The sequence below is a fragment of the Salarias fasciatus genome, chromosome 15 (assembly GCF_902148845.1).
Source record: "Salarias fasciatus chromosome 15, fSalaFa1.1, whole genome shotgun sequence".
Classification (NCBI taxonomy): domain Eukaryota; kingdom Metazoa; phylum Chordata; class Actinopteri; order Blenniiformes; family Blenniidae; genus Salarias; species Salarias fasciatus.
In genome coordinates, this window is record NC_043759.1 from 8,980,557 (window position 1) to 9,003,099 (window position 22,543).

Below are 22,543 nucleotides of genomic sequence, written 5' to 3' on the forward strand. Positions count from 1 at the left end.
GTCAGCGGCAGCCGTCTGCTCTGTTTGTCACGCCGCTACAATAAAGTCTGGTATCCAACCGGCGTGTGGTCGTGGTTCATTGTCTGAAACGATCTGATTTCAACCAGTCGAGTCTCGTTAGACGAGCCGGTGAAAAAGCCCGTCAGACCGGAGGAAGGGTTTGTTGATGAGAGCTTGGCAGCATGGCGGGCTTCAGGTGAGGAAGATTTCTGTTCAGGAGGTAATCTCGGCGAGGCTGGGAGTGACTCAGCTGCCTCGGGGAAACTTTGATCTCCTGATTAAGTCTCCAGAAACTAAACTGTTATTGCAGCAAAAAACCACATCAACCACTAAGGAACCAGAGAGACGCTGCAGGGAGACGCCCAGCAACAGATTGGAGGGGAAACATCAGTGAAGAGCAGATTATTAGGTATTAAAACAGACATGTCCATTCTTCTCACATGACGCTGGCTGTAATTAATATATGTAATAAGATTTCTTCTCAGTCTCTGGTTTTTCAAGTCAATTGGCTTTTAAATTAACTGCTCATTCATGGCCATTAAATCCCGATATGTCGGTCCAGCCGAGCAGTTTTAACTTGACCGAGCCTCCTCCAGTGCCGGGCTGGGCTCCTCTGGTCCTGGAGGGCTGCAGTCCTGCAGGGTGTCTCCACCTCCACACACCCGATCCCAGTGATTGGCTCGTTATCAGGCTTTCTGCAGGGATTCATCAGACGCTCATTGAATTCAGGTGTGTTGGAAACATGCCGGACCGGCTCCAGTGGTAAATGGAGTGAAGTCATATTCAGTTTTTTTGATTCTGTTTGGTGAACAAGGAGCTTGACGACTCATCACTTTGAAGAAAATACACAAAAGGTGAGGTTGTGTAAAAAGTATCGTGTTTGGTGCTTGTTTGGACTGAAGCAGAGGAAAGAGGTCTCAGGGAGACAGAATATCTACTGAATCAAAGTTTTAGGATGCAACAGTTTTTTCCTTCTTTGTAACAATGAGAGAACATTTTGGTAACTTTCTGTTGAGTCCTCACTGCCCCCTGCTGGACATCTTTAGAAACGCAGCTATAGTGTTTAATTCGGTTAGTCAATCAGAGAAGTTTAGATGTAGCTTTACTGAGTTCTGCAACTCCTTTTATACAAGATATGAACCAACAGTGCAAAATAATGAATGTGAGGATGCAGTCCGTTATTTAGCAGCGATCAACTCATTTCCCTTGACGGCTTCATAACAGTAAATGCAACAGTGACATCGGATGAATGAAACAAATTACATGTGTTTATTTCAAAATCCTCACTTTTTAAGGCATTTTTATGAGACACTGCATAAAAGACACAAATGGCGACTTGCGAGATGCCGCTTCTAATCTATGAGTCTGACGCGCCGTCGTGTTAACAGCAAGTTGGCAACCTGGAAAAATATCTCACTTGCATATAATAGTCATTCACAAAGAGTAAATTTTTAAATCACAGTTCTTCTTTATCCCATGACAACGAAATGACACGCCACGCCACGCATTCAGAAAAAAAAAAGGAAAACAAAAGGCTTTTTCTACATTTTAGAATTTGCCCTTCTAGCAGTGTAATACAGCCACATTAGAGAAATCCGACGACCTTTACACACGCACATGCCGACTTAATAACGTCGCTTTTTTTTCCAAGGTGAAAATAAAAGAACACACATGGGTTAATCTTCTCGCGGTAAATGGTAACGGTATTCAAACGGAGGTGGAGAAAAAGTGGTTTTCCTTCATATCATTTGGAAATCAAGTTTTCTAACTTTTCTTTTAAATGCTGACACAAAATGCTGAAGTATAAATGGGACCTTAAATAACTGATATGTAGCAAAGCTGAAGTTTGGGGATGTTCTGTGTGACATGTTCATACTGGTTATAAATTATTTTGTTACATCGATTCTGTTATTTGTTAATTGTGCTTTTTTTTTTTAAGTCGGAATAGAACTTACCAAACGGTTCTACATGCAGTTTTATTGTTATAGTAACTGTTTTTCGTTTCAAAAAAGATACTTCATTAATCCTGAGGGGTTGGAAACTGTGACCATGGAGAAAAACATGTTCAGTGACAATGACGCAACCCAATAATCTGAATGAATTCTCTGCGAAGGCCATTCCAGGACGACGAAATAGCACTTAGATAGAGGAACATACATTATCGCGGCGATATGAAGGCATGTCCGTACCCAAGCTTGGACCCAGAAACAAACCACGAAGCTGCACTGTGTTGAATAAAGTCAGGTTTGAAGTCAAATTTCATGTTAGAACAACCCAAAGGCTCAATCCAAATGAAATTCTTTACACCTACAGGTAAATTAGAGCCACTATGTAGCCTCAGATGTGTGATTTTTGACTGCGGGAGGAAATGGGAGCGAGCTCATCCAGAGAACATGCAAACTCCACATCAAAACTTAAAAGAAGGGACTTTCTCACTGTGAGGCCAGAGTGTTAAACCCCACACCACCACACAGCGCCGAGAATACCATTCGGTTTTGATGAATGATCTCGGAAAGGATTTAAAACAACAGTGCAGAAATAATCCAGGCAAACATGTGCATCAGTTCCATGTGAGAAGAATTATTTGGTAGTGTACAGGTGTGTGTGGGAGCCAGAGAGGGAACCGTCCTCGACGACAGAGCATGGGCGAACACACAGGGAACAGTGAAAGGACTTCTGCAGTCCGGAGCCGACACGAAAACACAGGAGAAGACGAACAAAGTCGAAACAGACCTCCCACCCCCCCTTCCCTTCTTCCCAAAAGGCATCAAAGTATTCTAAAGAGGACTCTTTATCTATTGTGCGATATTCTACAAAGAAACGGAACGAATAGCAGCCTCGGAGGACGTTTGACAAGACACTGACCGACTGACACATACAGAGAGATATAAAGGCTCTGTAGAAATCGAACGACAACTTGCTGGTAGCTTAGGTTTGCTGAGTTATAATTTATGCGATCTCAAGTTTGTAGCAGGAGTGTATCGTCTGGCCTCCCTCGCGGGGCATGTACTGCATATCGACGCCCGCCTCCTTCCTGTTCGTCTGAGCGCCGGCCTCCATGCGCTTCCTGGGCGCCTCGGCCTCGCCGTGCCCGGTCATGGGGACCTTGACCCAGCCGTCGGTGGCCAGGCCGTGCTTCTTCTGGTGCCTCTTGTAGTTGTCCCAGTGGCCGGTGGTGTAGCCGCACTCCTGGCACTTGTAGGGCTTCTCGCCGGTGTGCCGCAGCATGTGCCGCTTCAGGTTCATGCTCTGGTTGCAGCTGTAGCTGCACACGGCGCACTGGAAGGGCTTGGCGCCCGAGTGCACGCGCTGGTGCCGCTTGAGGTTGGCCAGGTTGCCGCAGGCGTAGTCGCACAGGTGGCACTTGTAGGGCTTCTCGCCCGTGTGCACCCGGTGGTGGCGCTTGAGGTTGTCGAAGTGCGCCGAGGCGTAGTCGCACTGCGGGCACTTGTACGGCTTCTCGCCGCTGTGAGTCTTCATGTGCCGCGCCAGGTGGTTGGGGTAGTGCGTGAGGAAGGGGCAGGCGGCGCAGGTGTACACCTTGTCGCTGCGCTCGCCGGGGCTGTTGGGAGACGACGACGAGTCCTTCGTCAGCATCTCCAGGGTACACTTGGCACAGATCTGGGCCGAGGAGCCGTCCTCGTCCTCCAGGACGACGCCGCACAGCCGGCAGGTGAACGGAAAGAGCGAGGGCGGGAGAGCGGCGGCGGCGCTACCGCCGTCAGCTCCGCCCCCTCTGGGCGCTCTGCCGCCGCCGCCGCCACCCGCAGTCTCTAGTATGGGCGGCGGCGGCGGAGGCGGAGGTGGCGGCGGAGGGTGGTGACCGGGGGCTGGATTGGAGGCGGGGATGGGGGGCGGCGACGCCCCCTTTATGCCGTCAAAAGCTGAAAGGTAGTCGCTGTTCTGGGCTCCCAGGCTGAGGTTGGACGTCGCCCTCGCGACCTCTGAAAGGTCACAGGACAAGATGCCATGTTTTACTCGCACTTGGACTCAACACTGGTATCAGCGCGTCTCTAATCAAAACTGTTTGTTTTACACAACGACAATAATTCAGAACAAAAGTTAAGTAGTGAGAGAACGCTACCTTTGGCTGGCGCTCCGGACCCTTCCTCGTGAGGTCTCGCGTGCCTCTTCACGCCGGTCTGGCCACCGGCGGGCCGCGGCATCGGGTCGTGCACGGGCCCCGGGACGTGCATGCGCTGGTGCCTCTTGAGGTTGCCCAGAGAACTGCAGGCAAACGTGCAGCTGTCGCACTTGTAGGGCTTCTCCCCCGTGTGGATGCGCAAGTGTCTCTGCAGGTTGACCAGCTGGGCCGAGGCGTACGTGCACAGCGGGCAGTTGAAGGGCTTCTCGCCGTTGTGCGTCTTCATGTGGCGCTTGACGTGGTTGGCGTAGCGGGACGAGAAGCCGCACAGGTGGCAGGAGTGCAGTTTGGCCAGCTTGTCGTCGAGGGCCCGGGCCTTGTCGCTCATCGCGCCCCCCGCCCCGTCGCACTCCAGCTGCGGGCCGGGGCGAATCCCGCCGATGCTCCCGAACGGCGGGCAGAAGTCCGCGCTCTTGGCCTCCCGGGAGGCCTTGCAGCACCTCAGGCAGTACGGGCCCACCAGGTCGACGCCGGGGCCCAGCGGCTCGTCTCTCAGCTGCCCGCAGCCCCTGCAGGACAGGTAGGGGGGGAACGTGGGCTCGGACTGGGCCGACCGCGCCTCGTCGTCCCTCCCGTTGTCCGTGGCGCCGCGCGAGTTGTCTGTTTCACTTTCCATGCTGAGCTGGCTGTAGGCAGAACTGTCCTCATCACCCAGAGGATACACAGAGAAACCGATCTCAGCAGCTACTTCTGTGCGGGAGAAACAAACAAGGACATTTCCTTTGAATCTGAACACACTCAGGACATAGCTGCATGTAAACAAACAACACAACGTGCAGGTCGTGGCTAAACACAAGAAGCAAAATACTGCTATCCTCAAATTATTCCAATTCAGATATTTGTTTTTAACTATATTATACATGTGGAGGAAAATGGTTGAAATCATGTCAAAGGATTTTCAAGTCCGATCCTTCATCCAGTCACCTCTGACAGGATCTGGCAGATCAATGACTCTTAGACGGTACAGAAATGTCAAAAACTCTCAGAAAGGAGAGAAAAGCAGCTTTCTGTCAGTAAACTAGTCATTATGGGGTGTTTGGGACGTCTTCAGAAGGATCTCCAGCATGTCACACATCAGTACCATCAAACATACAGTGATAATCAACTGCCAGATATTATATTTGGAAAAAGGAATCCAGTCACCCCACAAGTAATACGGCTAATTTAGTTTTGAATCTCTTGTTTTGATTAGTGTTTGGTGGGTCTGACGCACAATGCCATACACACTCACATATAGGAGCTAAATTTGCCTCTTTAAATGTCAAAACTACATGAAGAAACGGATTTTCTGCACTGATCATTTCATACTCAGGGAAGTTCTATTTTGTGGAATCAGGGAGGATGAAAACTCAAATGATCGGCTATTCCTCTGTCTATCCACTGCTGGAGTTTGTCCTGGCGCTACAGCCGCTACACGACAGCAGTACGAGCCAAGAATGACTTTCATTTACCGGGTGTCGTCCAGCTTTTAAGCTGCCAACTTTGAAGATCCTGTTAGTTCAAAGTCAACATGCAACGTTTTTGGTTTTCAACTGAGTCTTCATCACATTTACTGCATCAGTTCATCAGTGACTCTGTGTGTGTGTGTGTGTGAACATGTGTTGCTTTGAAAGTTGTTCAAAAACCTATTCAAATTTCATTACAGCAAAGCCATAACATATGGATGCCACCTCACTGTTCAAAACAATGAATCTCCTGAGTTATGACAACGAGCGGTAATTTCATATTGCTTGCAGGTCATATTGAAATTCGTACTGTGGTACTGTTGTTCTTATGTGGTGTTAATATTATTCAGCTTCGATGAAACATGAACACGCAAAAAGCCAGACAATATAGTATCTCGAGCTCAGGAATCTTTCAAAAGTGTTGTGAGGACTACGAGGCGAACGAGGAGTGAATCAGTGGAGCGAACAGTCGGCTCTGCCTCTTTGATCGCTCAGCCCAGTCACACAAAACTTCAACATGCTTCCACAGCCATTTCTCCTCCCTTTAAAAAAAAAGAACGGTTTGAGCTACACTGCAACACTCTCAACTTCACGACGCCGTACAAAAAGACCAACTCGCACTGAAACACCTGAAGACAACATCCGAAACACTCAAAACTGTCTGGCAAACACGAAATTAGTAACAAATCCAAGCAGGTCCTGAAAGATGACAGAAACCCAAGCTGATCTCAGGACTGACAACTTTTCTTCAAAGAGAATCAAAATTTCTACAAAGAAAGTCTAACATTCGATACTCACAATGCCGCCATCAAGGCCAGGCGTCTTACGAGCTGTCTGGGTTTCAAGATATGTTTCCCACAGAGGGCACAAAGACGAGCTTTAGGAGCGTCCGGCTTCCGCTGGAGCGGTGAGAACGCGAACGAGCGAGGCAGAGAGAGAGGAAGAGCGGCTCCGCTCACAGACGCCGAGGTGCGGTGTGAGGAAGGCGAGAGCGCCGACTGGCCTTTTATCCGGCCCCGTGGAAACCCCTCGTGGATGATTACCAAGCCTAATGATAATGATGATGACTATAATGGTGAGGCTGCTGCTTCTGATGATGATGATGATAATGATGATGATGATGATGATGAGGGTAGATGATGATGATGATGATGATGATGATGATGATGATGAGGGGGGAACGATAATGGCGGTGGGGTAGTGGGAGCAGAGGCAGGCTGCAGATGATGATGATGATGATGATGATGATGATGATGATGATGAATAAATGCCCTCTTATAATGGTGTCCTTGATGATAATGGTCCTATTTTTATGACCCTTATATAATAATGGTGTCTCAGTTCCTTTCTCTACTTTTCCATTTTTCAGATCACTCTGTCTGACAAAGAGCCGTGCTGGGAAATATGAGCCGCTGCTTCCATCCCTCTCGCCGCTGCAGAGAGAGAGAGAGAGAGAGAGAGAGAGAGCGATCGAGGCGCTACACTTCACCACCGACTCTCTGAGAAAACCTGACACTTTTGGTAAAAAGAAAAAAAAAAACAAATCAAAGTAACAAACAGTCTTGGAAGTATTCGATGTAGGAAATGAAGTTTTGAACCTTTGCGGTAACGCCGTCATTTCACCGGAATAATGTTCAAACAGCGAGAGTGAATTCAGATGTGTATTACTGCTGTAATGACCGAGCTGTGTGAGCTTCCCGTTTCCTTTATTGCATAATCAATAAGCACATTTTGCCATATGTGGTCCCGGCCGCCCGCGTAGCGAAAGTTCGGCCCCAGTCCATTCGTTCACAAACAGGAAGGTAAACATGCAGCGGGAAGCAGAGGCACCAGAGGATGATGGATCCACTTTCCTCCCTGCTAACAAGTGATGGGGAGATATTAACCATCGCTCCTGCCTGGGCGGAAATCTGAGACATGGGTCTGACACTGACCCTATAACTGTGCATGTCAGTTTAACGAGCGGTTAAAAAAAGCAACGTTTTATATTCTAATTGGCTTCAAAATGTGTTAAAACAAGTCAACCTGGTCGTTTTATCTGAATTTCATGATAAAGATTAAACATTTTGATGATTCACTTTAGTGAATTTTGCCATTTATCAACAAAGCTGCTCTCCTCGGTTTAACATTTCAAATCTCTTTAAATTTTCTTGTTTCATGTTTGCACTCGAATTCACACCGCCTCCTTTAAATATCATATAAAAGCAGCTATTTTATTATTTATTATACATATATAGTTTTAGGATGCACACAATATGGGCCCTGTTTACAAGACGTTTCCAGTGAAACGCCACAGCAACAGAAAGTCTGCATAATCAGCTAAAATCGTCGGCCGTACAGAAAAGAAGCATCACTTCCAGCCTTTCTGTGATTTCTGCATAACAAGCAGTTTTTGAAATGTTGCAGTGAAAACGCAAAACTTTTCTGAAACCATGTGTTTTCATTTTTAACACTGTCACGGAAACAGGGCCTAAAGCCTCGGTCCACCCCGTTATCTTCAGTAAACTACATAACAGTATTGACTGGAAATTAAATAATAAAGGGTGTGTAATAATATAATAATTGAAATATTAGATTAGAAACAAAGGATTTAAATTTAGTTGTCGAGACTTATTTCGAGTAGGCGGTATAACTGTTCCATTTTCAGAATAAAACATTTTTACATAATTGTCAAAGTGATATTCTCAATAACTTCATCTGATGAGAAAAGGACTGAACATCTTTCTGAAAATATACTTTTCATATTCACGGTGCCATATTATTTAAGCGCTTTGTCTGCCTGTAACAGTTAAAAAAAGGTCTGAAGCTTGAACAAAATGACATCAATGCACATCCTGAGGCAGATGAAGACGGAGAACAACGCGCAGCAGCAATGTGTGAAAGTTTGAGGACAGGGAGGGATCCGGCTCCCCCGGTGGAGGAGCTGGGAAGTGTCAGGTTAGGCATGCACGAGAGAGTTCATCATCGACATGCACCGGACAGACATGCATGAGACACTGTCTCAACTGACTGACTGACTGTTCTCAACTGTAAAACGGCCGAGTCCCAGGAGAAACTGGACCGGGAGCCACGACACTCTGGAGGACAACACTGTTGCTCTCGTGCAGAAAAACTATTTAGTAGAAGAATTTACACAGAGTCTGAATGATTTCAGAAACTTGTGTTTTCCCTGTTTTTCACTGAGACTGAGCATTTTCCAAAAAAAAGCTGTGTTTTACAGAGCACCCAAAACAGAATGTAAATCTACCGTTTTTACACTAACAAGGCTTCAGTGTTCACTTAACCTGTGAAATATTCAATGTAAATTTATGTCAGTCGTAAGTGTTTACTAGAAAGTGGATGTCTTTTCTATTTGTACTAATGTTTTTCATATATATTTACGCGAAAAAAAAAATTCTGAACATGCCTCAGAAGCTATTATTTTCAGGTGTTGTTCTTTGCATTTATGATTATGAGTAGATTAAAGGCAAAACACCAACAACTTACTGGAAAAGGGCATATTGTTAAGTAAGGATCGACCAATTATCGGCCGATATTGGGCATTTTTCTAATAATCGGCATCGGCCTTTTTTTCCACCAATAGCCGATAAAATAAATTTATTGAAAAACATACTCTTTGGATCATATATACAGCCGTCTCTCTCGCTCTACCTGAAGTCACTACTCTGTGTAACAATTTACCACACACAGCTAAATTTTGACGCCAAAATGTTCATTTTCACTGCAAATGAATATCGGTTCGACACATCGGCTGTCGTAAGTACCAATAATCGGCATCGGCCCTAAAAAACGCATATCGGTCGATCCTTACTGTTAAGTATTTGAGCTACAAAATTAAATCGCTAGTCAAATTATCTCGAGAAAAACAACGTATGGGGGCATCAAGTGAAGGAACTTTGATTTCGTGGATCAAGTGTTGGGAATCTTGGCAGCGAGTTTTGTATCAGATGGATGGATGGATCAGATGGCAGTGATATAAATGCACTACGAGGACGACATCCAGACAGCTTAAGGAGGACGCTCGTAAAGTTGATCTGCTCTGTGAGTGTTTAACTGCCCGGCTACCACCGAGGCAGCGTCTCGCTCAGTACTCATTCCTCTGGACATGTCCACATTCAGACTGCCTACACACACAACAGCTCTCCTGCACAAGTCCTCTGGATTTTTTTTTATATTAAAATTAGACAACAATCCATGTAATTAGTCAGCGGTGTTTGTGTGCAGATTACATTAGATATGTCAGAGTGTAAACAAGATCAGCAACAAAGGTGGTTTCAGGTGGTAATCAGCTTCGATCGATTCATTCCATTAAAACAAAACAAGTTCCCCATTTGCCGAGAAATCACAAGTATCACAGGATCAACCAGGACCAAATCGGAGGGATTTTAACGGTCGCCAATCAGCAATCAAAAATTTGGATTACAAACCTGAGAACTTTTCCAGTCCTAGAATCTTGTGGTCATGATCAGAATCACCAAACTCAAGGTCGTGTCCTAGCAGGAAGTCTGTGTCTAAGGGAAGGTTTCCTGGAGTGTCACTGGTTATACCATCTTCAGAATCCACTACAGTCAAACAGAATCAAACATTTGACAGTTAATATCACTTTTTTTTCCTTTCTTTCTTTAAACTATTCAGAAATATTCATATTTAACTGAAATCGTCAGCGGGCCCCAGAATGCTCGTCCCTAAAGATTTGTGTGTCTGATTTGAAAACATTAACATGCAGCTTGGATTAACAAGTGTTTATATTAATGTCGATGAAGCCTCGGGCCGTCTGCGGAGTGCTATTGATGGCACTCCATCCTTTAGGTAATAAAAACAACCTTAATTTGCAGTTCTACTTTTCCTAAACAGAACAATGAGCTGCTAGCGTCGGACAGATGGAGCTCGTTCACCGCCGTTTACAGCTAATGACGCCTGAAATTGTAACTCGGCTCTTCAAGTCTGATGAAGTCCCCCCCACCCCAAAAAAAAAAAAAACTATCACACACAGCTGTCACTCTTTAGAAAACTACACTCGGGCCATATCAAGGACATCACATTCATCAGCTCTTCTTTGGTTAAAATCTCGAGTGCCAGCATCCTGCATCCTGCTACCATCTACTGGTCGTTTTAGGATTGCCACAGGACACAGGTTTCTGCTTCCCATGGTTAGATAGTAAAATTAATTCAAGAGAACACTAATAAATATGTACTAAAAGGAAGAAAAAGAAAAAAACACATGCTGGTTAAGTGAATAGAAATATTAGTTGGTAAGTCAGATATAGTAAAAGCTACTGTATGATGAATTTGACAGTTTTCTCTCAACAAAACAAAAACACATATGACTACCTTTGAAATTGTGGGAATTATAAAGATCACGATCAGCAGTCTTGTGAATCTCAGAGGCAATGTCTAGAATCCACATACCTAACTGTATTAAATGCAGATCGTGGCTTCAAACTGAACTGCAGTCACTAGTTTCAGCGCTGTTCGTGTGATTTGGTTCAGAAAGTCTGTTGTCCAGATGTGAGCGGAAACATGTCGCGAAGAACAAGGCTCTTCCTGACAGAGATTTATCCAGAGACGCTCCTGCCACATTTAGCTGAGAGTGTGTTTAAACTGAAGCGTGAGGAGTCGTTTCAGGCATGCGGCGCAGCTCGGTTAAGTGTTTCGATTAAGCGTGTGAATACGTACACTTTACTGGCTGTGGATTCTGCTGTTTTTTCCTTGGCATCTTCCAGTCCGCCGCTCTCTCTTCTGAAATGTCTTCTCGCAGACGACCATCAGCTCATTCTCATCTGTTGAGACGTTAGAAAACAGGCACGTACGTTTTAGCAGGTTGAACATAAAGTGACCCAGTGCTACAGCTCAGTTGTTAATCCAGTTATTACAGAAAAATAGCATTTTGAACACAATTTAAACATTCGTATTCGGGCCACATGGTGGCACTCCGTCCGGTTTCCTCCCACAGTCCAAAAGCAGGCCTGTGAGGTCAAGTGGTGACCCTAATGTGGCCCAAGGTGTGAATATGGACCACTGAAGTGCAGCACAGAGCACCACAGGAGATGCTTCCTTCCTGTGGAAAAACAAGTCTACAACTCCTCTTGTGTTTTCTGTTCATTTCATTCTTCTATGCTTATACTAATCATCATTACATTACGCTGTGCATACATTAATATCCAACATTCATTTATGTTGTCTTATTGACAGTTTAACTTCTATTTATTCTGTGTGTAGCAATGCAACAAATAGTTTCCCTCTGGAATTTATCAAGTATTTCTATTCTATATAAACTTACTGAGGACAGGCTTGTCAGAATTGTCTGCAGCCACTAAGCCTTTACAGATATGAAGGACAAGCCTGTAACATATACCTAAAGGCAAAAATGGTGCAGTAATCAAGTATGCATAATCAAAATATATCTCCAACAGACATGTTGCAATAAATATGCATGACAGATGTTGATAAAAGTAAGTGATACTGATTTGATTACAGCAGACAGTGGCTCTGATCAGACATCAATGAAAGAGGTTCATCAGCCACTAATTACTGCAGCACTGTCTCCAGCTGCTATTAAGGCCTGTTTGGAAATGAATGTGATTCCCTGCTTTACTGCAGTGTAATTAAGTCCAAACAACAGCAATCTGGATGCGTTTCCGTCCAAACACACAGTTTATTACACTCGACTGGCTGAAAACAGTCTTCCTGGCTGCTGGGCACCGTGGCAGGCACATGTGTGTCATCTGGATTAGACGGACTGTAAACAAAAGCCATTAGGCTGCTTTAGCGGCGCGGCTAAGGCGTTAGCTCCTGGATGAAGATTGCACTCAACTCCAGCGAGTCTTGGCGAAATGAGACCGGATCATGCCCGCGGGCAGGAAGCCATCGCCGTTAGACCGCAGGGATTGTGGGGGATGTTCGGTAGCGACGCCGGCCCGCCCTCGGCCGTGTGTCAAAGCATCAGCGCGTCGCGATGACTGACATCTTTCCTCTAAACACGTTAGACGCTCGGCTCGATTAGCTCCTCCGGTTAGCCCGTCGAGCTAACTCACCTACAAAACGGAAATATTCCTGCCGTCTTTTATGGCCTCTGCCGTCGGTGCGAACGCCATCCGGTGCGAAGCGTCTCCCCTCAAACGTCCGACGTCTGGAGATCCGCCATTTCTTCATGAGCAGCGGCGACAAAGAAAGGCAATTAATGGTATTTTTCATAACTTAATTGATTTTCAGATTCGCCTGTGATCCAGCAGCAAACAGAAACCGGAGCACTTCCGGCTCACAGCCTTCAAAATAAAAGTCTTCTCATTGGTAAAACAACACTTACCGTACTCCTTTTTTTCCTGCATGTCTGTCAATACCAAAGTACTCCACAATGTATCTCTTTGTTAATGCCAATTTATCTTTATGATATGTTTATTTGTTACAGAGGAAAAAGAAGGAAACATACAATACACAAAACAAAGACATTGCAAGAACATTTTCAGAACCGTAAAACAAAACTGTGAATGTGGAAGCCTCATCTCCTCTGATTGTCCCAGAGTTGTAGTTTATATTTAAAGGGGACCAGAGTTTGGCTATCTATACCTGGATACAGAATGAAGCAGTGATATGCAGAAAAGGAAACACAAGTTGTTAACAGAAGCAATGGGGGGGGAAAAGTCTGCTACTTATTAAAGTGATGGGTTTAATCTTTTTTTTTTTTTTTACAGGCCATCTATTAACCAGATCTACTTCAACAATGCTTTAAACTAAAGTGGATGGATTCACGAGCAACAGTATTGGTGTGATATATGTTATAGCATCTATAATTAATTAGTTCAAACTTTTCAATTGCTCAGATCCCAAATTCTTCAGGAGAAATGTTTTGACACAGTCCTTAACCAGCCATTTAGATCTTTCCACTTCCAGGCTTTCTAGGACACATTTGCACCACTTCTTTGACATGAAGTAAATAAAATAGGACCAGATAAGCACGTTTCACGCTTTCATTTTGTATGTAGTGGAGATGGTTGTGCTTTATCTTTGTTTTCAAAAGCAGTATCGTGTACAATGAGAGAATGTTGTTCAGAGAACACCTGGTCCAAAACCCAGCACTTATTTAGAGAAAAAAAAAGGTGTGGGGGGGGTGTTGGTAGCCTACTTCTTCTGCAACTTTGATGGCATCTCCTTTGACCAATCGCACTTCAACCAATTGAAGTACTAACTGAAGATTTCTTTCTTATGTCTGAATTCTTGCTTGTGTTGTACGTCGCTTTGGACAAAAGCGTCTGCTAAATGAAATTGCAGAATTGTATAAAGCTATGTTGCTTTATTCTGAAGGCCCGGTGCTCACACCGGAAATGCTCTCGCTGTTGGCGTGAAGACTCTTGACTGCCTTCCTCGGCGCTTCCGGTTACTAAAACAATTTCCTTTTTCAGTTTCTGAAGCTCTCTGGAGATGTAGTTTTTAAGTCTGTTGTCCCCGAAATGAACACATGACAAACTCCTGTCACTCTGTGTCTGTAAAACTGAGTTAAATCTCCATCCCATGAATTCCTGTCATGCACAATCCCCAGTGTTATACAAACACTGTGTGTTTGTCTGTTTGTACTTCTATACAATATTACAATTAGAATATAACCGCATTAAATACTGTGCTTCAACTGTGCTCATATCTGAAAATGTGTTCTATCTTTTTTTTTTTATCTCGAAATATCCAAAGAGACACACTTTAAATTGACTGGTGTGTGTGTGTGTGTGTGTGTGTGTGTGTGTGTGTGTGTGTGTGTGTGTGTGTGTGTGTGTGTGTGTGTGTGTGTGTTCTTGTATTTCTATCCTTGTTGGGGCCAAATGTCCCCACAAGGATAGCAAAACGTGGAACGACGTGCCTTGTGGGGACCTTTTTCCGGTCCTAAGTAGGAGAAACAGTGTTTTCTTGACCATGTTGTTGTTACTGAAAAAAGTAAAAGTGCAAAAACATTTCTTTAGGGTTAGGCTTTGTTGTGGTGTGGGTTAGGGTTAGGGTAAGGGTCAGGGTTCGGGGCTACACATGAATGGGCGTCAATGGAAGGTCCCCACAAGGATAGAAATACGAGACTGTGTGTGTGTGTGTGTGTGTGTGTGTGTGTGTGTGTTTCTGTAATTACTTAATTACTTAAGGAAATGTTAGAGACTAGCTTTAGTTTTCTGAAGCCTTCACCAGGTCTGTACAATTTTCACTTTAATGAGCAGATCAGGAGAACCTCAAAGGCTGAACAGTTCAGAGCTGAAGCTCGAGAGACTGAGATGGTTTGGGCTAAGACATACAAGGATTTTGCTGAAGGAGCTGCGTGCCAGGCAGGTGGAGAAGAGGAAAATCCATGGAGTGATGGAGGAAGCAGGTCAGCATAGTAACAGCAGAGGATGCAGGGCAGGAAGGCAGGAAGGCAGGTGATTTGCTGTGGTCACCCCAGAATGCAGATTTACATTAAATGTATGGCCCCACACCAAAAAAAAAAACAAAACAAAAAAACAACAACAACAACAACAAATAAAACCAATAAGTCTTTAAAAAAACTATTACATAATAAAAAAAAACTGTTCTGGACAGGTTGTCAGTCCATCAGGAAACATCATCTTTATCACGCTTAATTTCATAAGGACTTGATTTATTTTAAAGGACAAACTGGCAGGTTAATTGGTCACCCTAAATTACCCTTCGGTATGAATGTGTGAGTGAATGGTTGTCTGTCTGTATATGTCAGCCCTGCGACAGACTGGCGACCTGTCCAGGGTCTACCCAGCCTTCGCCCACAGCATGCTGGGATTGGCTCCAGCCACCGGCGACCCCAAAAGGGAGAAGCGGCAGAAAATGAATGAATGACAAACTGGCAGACTTTGAACAAACATGGAAACCTTTTATCACATTTCTGAAACGGTAACACCAATGGTTGGTCAATAAACTGAAAAAACTGATTCTAAACTGATGGCACCCAGGAAAGGGGGTAGGGTGCGCCTTTTTTTTTTTTTAATGAAGGTCTCATGTTTTTAAGATTTTAAGGGTCAGAGGTCTAGTCAAGACCAGAAGGGAGCAAGACCAAGTCAAGACAAAGACCAGAGCATCCCAATACCAAGTCCAGGACAAGACTTCAAGGGGTCTGAGTGAAGACCAAGACCTTGAAAATGTGATCTTGACTATACGCTATATAACATTATTAATAAGCTGTATTTCTATTTAGATTACTTAGATCTTAAAGATTCTGAAATGTTTAAAACGTTGGTTATGTTGTGTAATGAATGGAAATTCCATCGTGCTGTTTTGAAAACGTTCCTGTGTTTGGATGGAGAAAGCAGATGTGGCGCTCATATCTGGCAGCTGGACGTGAGAGCGCGCGCGAGGATGGACGGCAGTGTTTTTCAAGAGGCTGGCTGGGCATTTATGAATAGGAGATCCTGGAGAGTCTGCGTCATCCCATTGGCTCGCTCCTCCGCAGTGTGCCTCCCCTCAGGCCGCCGTGACGGGGGAAGGCTCTCCTCTCTCCTCCGCTCTCCTCCTCACCGCGGATCTCCTCCTCGCGCCTCCCGCAGGCACCGGGCAGGTCCTGACCTCCACAGCCACCCACCTCTGCAGCGTCTGTCGGTTCGGTCTGGTTTGTGTGCAGCAGTGAGGAGGAAGAGGAGGAGGAGGAGGAGGAGGAGGAGGAGGATTTCTGTGCTACTGTTTGGTCCTGGATGGGGAGGAGCCAGTGCGCGCTTCTACGCTGCAAAGAGAAGGCGCCGTGCGGACAAGGTAAGATCCCGTTTACGTAATGTGAATTATTGTGTGTTTTATCTGCAGCTCGAAACAGACTTCAGATGCACAATCAGGCTGCTTTGTGCGCTCTATTTTTTTCTTTTTCTTTTTTTAATTGCTCTGTCCGTCTGGGATACGTGGAGGAGGTGAAGGTGAATGCGTATTAACCATGCCACTCCCTGCGATGGCACACTGATGCCCCGAGCAGACCTCTCACAGCAACAGCACGATGTGACAATCACTGTAAATTACCCTCAGAGATACATGGCGGAGGATCCGCGTGGCCTCGCTGTTTGATTCCTATTTTCCATCTGTGATGTGCCTGCCATGTAATCCACGGGCCTGTGGTCGAGGTAAACACATGGATCAGTGCAGCAGACTTCAAAGACTCGCCTGCTTTCCTGCAACAATACAGGCAGAAGCGCGTGTCGTTTACAAGGTGACTGTCGAGCATCGCTGAGGCAGATTAAACGCCTCCAGAGGTCACCGACACTGCGCGTCACATGGCGGCCGCACAAAGTGGACGGACGTGTTGTTCGAAGGGGGGGGGGGGATGCCGGGGCGCAGGGCGCAGGGCGCAGGTTGCGCGTGCAGGCTGAGGTCACTCTCATGCCTCCAAAGCCCGCATTGCTGCTGTGGGCATCTGTCCAGCGCTCGGATGTGTATCATCAGGTTTCCCCTCCAAACATCCAGCTGGAAACTGACTCTTTTTTTTTTTTTTTTTTTTTTTTGCGCAGCAACAGCCTGGTAACAGGTGGCACACAATCATCGAAATGCTTCCATCCAAAGTGAGGCGCGCGCCGAAGAAATTCAGACAAAATGTTCCTTTTTTTTTTTTTTTTTTTGTAATATGATTATTTGGGTTTTTAAAGGAGAGGAAGCTGCATTAGGACAGAATCCGGATTGTGTAATAACCCCATCTGTCATTTCCATTTGATCTGTTATCATGATGCGGACTGTCACGGTCCTCTTACTTCTAACCCATGGTGGCAAACATGCGACCCGCGGGCCAAAACTGGCCTCACAGCCAATCCGTTCAGGCTTCGAAAAGAAGCATGAGTAGACTACTGAAGGAACCCTGCGAAGGATAATTTATAAAAACATGAAAATATGAAGGTTGCAAAGCTGAAAATGTTGTTTGTGGACATTTCACTGAAATCTGCATGAGGATACATGTTTAAAAATGAAGTATTGTTACCCTTACTCTCATTTTTTGAAAGTTAAATGTGTCACATTTTTTAAAGATATTTTAATAAACACATTCACGACATTTGACTTAAGATAAATTAAATATTTTTTTGATTAATTTGCAGTAATTTTATTTGATTGCAGATTTGACCATAAGTGTCCACTGAACTGAGGTTCTGTTTACACGACAATGTTTTTAAGGAAAAACTGAAAAGTTTCGTTGCGTTTTGGGTGTCTGTTTACATTATAACTTTGCTTGAAGCCACTGAAAATGCACCTTTTTGGAAACTGCTTCCAAGGCGGAACTTTTCAAAAACACTCCAACTCTGTCACTGTAGAAACGGGGGAGGAACACAACGTTTTTGATACGCTGCTACAGCTACATGCTGTGGTAAATTGTTTTTCTGCACACGCCTTTGCTCAAAGCCCAAGCTTGATGGTTAAACTGAGAGGCAGGAGTAGCTCATAGGGGCTCCAGCTCTGCTTTTGTTGTACCAATGCAAGAAACATTTACGACCAAATGGCAACAAGAAGCAATTGACTTAACACAAGGAGTATTAAAAAGATTTGTACTTCTGTGTATGAGGTTGCAGCATTCAAAAAAGCTCACCTGAAGCACTCGCTGCCTGCTTCGAGTCTAAAAAACAGTCATCAATTTCTTTGACCTTTACTGCCTTGTAAACTTGATGTCTCAGTTTGTAACACAGGCTTTGTTTAAAGTCTCAAAGCCGATGAGAGCTTATGTGAGATAACTCTACCAGTGTTTTACAGTTTCTTTAAGGCTTTTTCAAAGCTTCGGAGCTTTGTGAACACAGAGCAGGATACTGATCGTTACCTGACCTGTCGGGGTTCAAGTCGTATTCAGGAGCCATCAGCTGTGTGATGTAAACCAGCAGCTTCAGGTTATGAACGTGTTTCCCTAACCTCAGGACGACCTCTGTCCTCACGGCCACAAAATTAACTGAGTTACCCTCTTTTTTTTTAAAAAAATTTTGCTAGTTTTGCATTTTTCATCGAAAACTGCTCGAGTGTGTGTTGATTTTGTTGTCGGATTAAAGCTGGTGTGAGTCAGCATGTTGAATCATGTCATTAGACAAGAGTACAAGACTCCAGCCAGTGCAATTATGTAATGATGTCCAGCCACACCGTTGGCTCAAGGCTCAGGTTTCTCTTTGCCTGTTGGAAATGAATTAAAAATGAGTGTGTGCTGCCGTGAATTAAGGCCAAGGTGTGTGGCTGAAGCGTTTGTTTCTGTGTCCTGTGGCATTTTGACGGCACGAGGAAGGAGAGCCTGGTGTCACTTTGCTGCAGAGAAAGTGATGTTGTTAATAAACACATTTTGTTTCACATTAGATAAAATGTTTCTGCTGGATTATAAAGAGCAGAGAATCAATCTTTGCAGAATTTCATTTCACAAACAGAGGCAGGTTATTTTTCTTGTGAAAACTTCAGCGTATCGATGGACTGCCTCATGTGGGACTCCGTTCAACATGAGTTATTTTCTCCATTAGCCCTGTTATTCTCAGAGGAACACTGTTTTCCTAAATATGTCACTGCAGGTTATGATTCACTCTTCAGTTTTCTACTGTGCAAATACAAAATCCACAACTTTCTGAATACTTAGAGGTTCACTACAGATATTCAGGGTCTTTAAACTCTGATGTTTAGGTTGGATTTCCATGCAGAGGTTTGTTTTCTGGCACTGAGAAAAGTTCTTGGGGAGATTTTGTATTTATTCTTTAATTCTTTGTAATCCCTCAAAGTGCCTTAAGAATCTAAGTTCCTTGAAAGATTGTTTGAAAGACTTTTTGTAAGTACACTCACTCATTCACATTAAAACCTTCTCTTGTTCCTAATGCAAGTTAATCTGAGACTTACTCCACAATTAACCATGAATCCATATTTACACTAAAAGCTGTCCTCATATTACATGTTCTGAATCCCAGAAAGATCAGAAAATACAGAAACATTCTCAAGATGAAATGAATCATCATCTGAGGATGTACACATGGTATAAAAGGACATTAAATCTAAGAGGATCCTGCTTTTCTCCTCACAGTCCGACAAGCTTTAATGTTTACACTTAATTTTTAAGGACATTTTCTTTGCATCAAATGCTGGAGTTTATCTTCAATTGTTTTGCTGGTAGATGGGCCGTTTTGTTTTACGCAGCATTCTTGGGTTACAGTAACCGGAGCCTGGCACCGCCGTGTTTCTGGACCTGTGAGTGTGAATGACACTGGTAGCATTGTGTCTCACTGTAGTAGCGCTTCCTTACGTAACTAAGCTGGATGTGGCGGCTTCTACCTTTTTCCATTGCACACAATTTGTTATTGTGCATCAATTTTTTTTCCTTGATATTTGATGTCTGCAGCTGTGATGCTAAAAAGCAAATATTGGTGGACAGACATGAGTGTTCCTCTGTAGGGTTTGACATGAAAAGCCTTCAAAACAAGCCCTCAAGGATTTAGATTTTTAAGTTTTAAATAGTTTTCTATTCCTATTTGTATTTCCGTTACCACCCTCACATTATCAGATCAATGCAGAGCTCAAGATATATGTGTGGGTTTGTTTTTGTCCTCAGGGTTCTTCGATTTTCTCCTATATTCTTCAAAAGAAGTTGTTTGTGTTTGATTGGTGACTTGAAATCGCCTACAAGTGTGAATGTAAATATCTGTGACTCTGTGCGTCTCTTTGCATTTGATCACTGGCGACCTGTCCGGGCTGTACAGCGTCTTCACCCCCTCCCAGCCCCTGCAAGTCTTAAATTCTTTTTATTAAGCTGTATAAAAGATGGTTGGCTGGTTTTTACTGACTCCTCAACAGCAGCTCTCGTTCTGTTTGTATCATAGCCACTGATCACCGACGAGCAAACAGCATAATCTTTATCCAAGTGTGTGTGTGTATACTTCGCGATGTAGGGGAAATGTGTGTTTGCGTGCAGTTTCTGATGGTTGGATGATCTGATCAAAGCTCATTGTGAGGATTTAGAACAATTTAAAGATGCTCTGTGCAGACTTTCCCAAAGAGGAACGTTGTTTCGTCCTTCAGTACAAATCTTATTGTGTTTATATTTGGATGTGAATGATTTCCAGCTGGGATTTTTTTTTTATTTATTTTTTTTATCATTTACCTTTGAAAATGTTTTATTTCCTGTTGAAAGAATTGTTCGTACAATCTGACTGCATGTGTATGATCTCAGTCACTACTTTCCTATCTCTTTATCTTTGCTTCATTTCCTCACAGTGGCAATTTATCTACGTCGTTGGGCACCAAATTGTGTCGTCTAATTGCTTGGTTATCTTGTCTTGTCGAACAGATCTACAAGCCCTGGCTTGCAAACCACTGGGAGCTGTAATTTACCAGCACAGTAGTTTGTGTCTGTGTCTTTTTTTAAAACGCATGCGTGTGAATATTCATATGTGAGTGCATATGCGCACGTTCAACATGGAATGCAAAATGTCCCTGGTGTGCAAAATAATCTCTCAAGTGCGTTATGTGTGTGCTTTTGATGTCTTCATGTGTGGGAATTATTTCTATAAATAGCGAGACGGATGCTTCTGCTGTGGTCAGACCTTGTTGTGCAGGGATGCTCAGCAAATTTAAGAGGAGGGTTAGAGCGGCACTGATATATAAAGACGTTGCAAATGCTTTCTTCCAGACGTGTAATTGTAAGCATACAGGTTTTTCTTTTAGGTTTTTGAGGAAAGTTTTTTTTTTTTTTTCTGCTGAAAGAAAAGTGTGTTTTCAGACTCTTAAACAAACGCACCTGAACTCCAAATGCGTTCAACTCAGTTTTTGGAGAAGGTGCCCTTAAGTGAGCAGATAGTGCCAAAAGCCTGGAAGTCCTTTCAAGACCTGCAACTCTCCCGAATGAAAACATTTCTGACTGACATGCAAGCACTCGACAAAAAGGAAAAATAGAAAAAAAAAAAGGAAAAAGCTGTCTGCGTTCTGTCTTGTATTTCTAAATCCTTATTTTTCTTTTAGGGTGCGTTGGTAAAACATACAGTATTTTCAGCAAAACTACAGAGGACGAGGAAAAAAACTTGCATGTGAAATATAAACACTAATCATTATGTTTCGGTGCCAAGTTCTAAGTGGAAGAGAACGTCTTCTCCTCACTCTTAAATTATCTTATATAATGATGTGCTGCTGCAAGAGAAGACGCATGTCGATTTTAACATCTCCACATGACTGAAATATAAATACAACTCCAGCTCCCCGACTCCACACAAGACAGCAGGTTCGGCACTGCAGTGTTACATAAATCCAGACTCCCTGTGCGTCTCGGCTAAGAGTGATGAAGCATGGAGCCCCTCAACCTCGCATTGCCTTCTGAACACCGAAAAATGATTTGATGAAGAATAGAAATACAAGAAATGTCTTTGAAAGATGGTAGATTTGCCTTATCTTTCATTCCCAAGTTACTTAACTAATATTGTGGATTTTTGAACTGAATAATAATCTGTATTTATTATGACACTTCACGCCATTTGCCATGGTCTGATTTGACAAAGTGCCACGGAGACAGCTATTTTAATTGGTCTGGGGTTTTGTGAATCACCTCATGCTCTCTTTGCTCTCTGGGCCTGATTATGAAAGCCCGCCGCTGCCTAATGGAGGCAGAATGAGTTGTCTGTGCCGTCCATCACCCCCGCTCCTCCGCCTCGCCCTCCCCCGCCTCCCCATCTTTTCTGTCAAACCAGTCAGGACTCTTTCATCTCTCTGCTCTTTGTGTCTCACGGCTGTGACCTTATTGCTCATGTCTGAGCGTACGAGACGGCCGGCCCATGTAGCAGAGATCCAAACCTCTTCCTTTCAGCCCGGAATGTAAATGACTCTCTGGGGATTTCAGGCGAGGCTTCAGGAACAAAATGACACAGTTAAGTTTTGTAATTCCTGCTTTGAGAGACTGTTGAAGGTCATATTTTAAAATTAGTTTCCGTTATTTTGTCTGTCTCCTTGTTCAAAACTGGAACTTCTGTATGTACGGAGAGTTCTTTTGTAGGAAAACTGTTGAAAGATTTCTAAT

The 22,543-nt window shown here is 44.0% G+C and overlaps 1 protein-coding gene across 2 annotated transcripts; it reads right to left on the reverse strand.

Moving 5' to 3' along the window:
* Positions 1-1,925: 1,925 nt before the first annotated feature.
* On the reverse strand, positions 1,926-12,819 carry LOC115402194 (zinc finger protein 513-like). Of its 2 annotated transcripts, XM_030110688.1 has the most exons (5): positions 12,624-12,819; positions 11,266-11,369; positions 10,017-10,151; positions 4,085-4,834; positions 1,926-3,944 (listed from the first exon to the last, which is right to left on the reverse strand). In XM_030110688.1, the coding sequence occupies exons 2-5, from the start codon at positions 11,303-11,305 to the stop codon at positions 2,950-2,952; spliced, it is 1,920 nt and encodes a 639-aa protein (XP_029966548.1). In that variant the 5' UTR covers positions 11,306-11,369; positions 12,624-12,819; the 3' UTR covers positions 1,926-2,949. The 2 variants fall into 2 exon arrangements, with proteins under 2 accessions (XP_029966548.1, XP_029966549.1); XM_030110689.1 differs by lacking the exon at positions 10,017-10,151.
* Between the last annotated feature and the right edge of the window lie 9,724 nt (positions 12,820-22,543).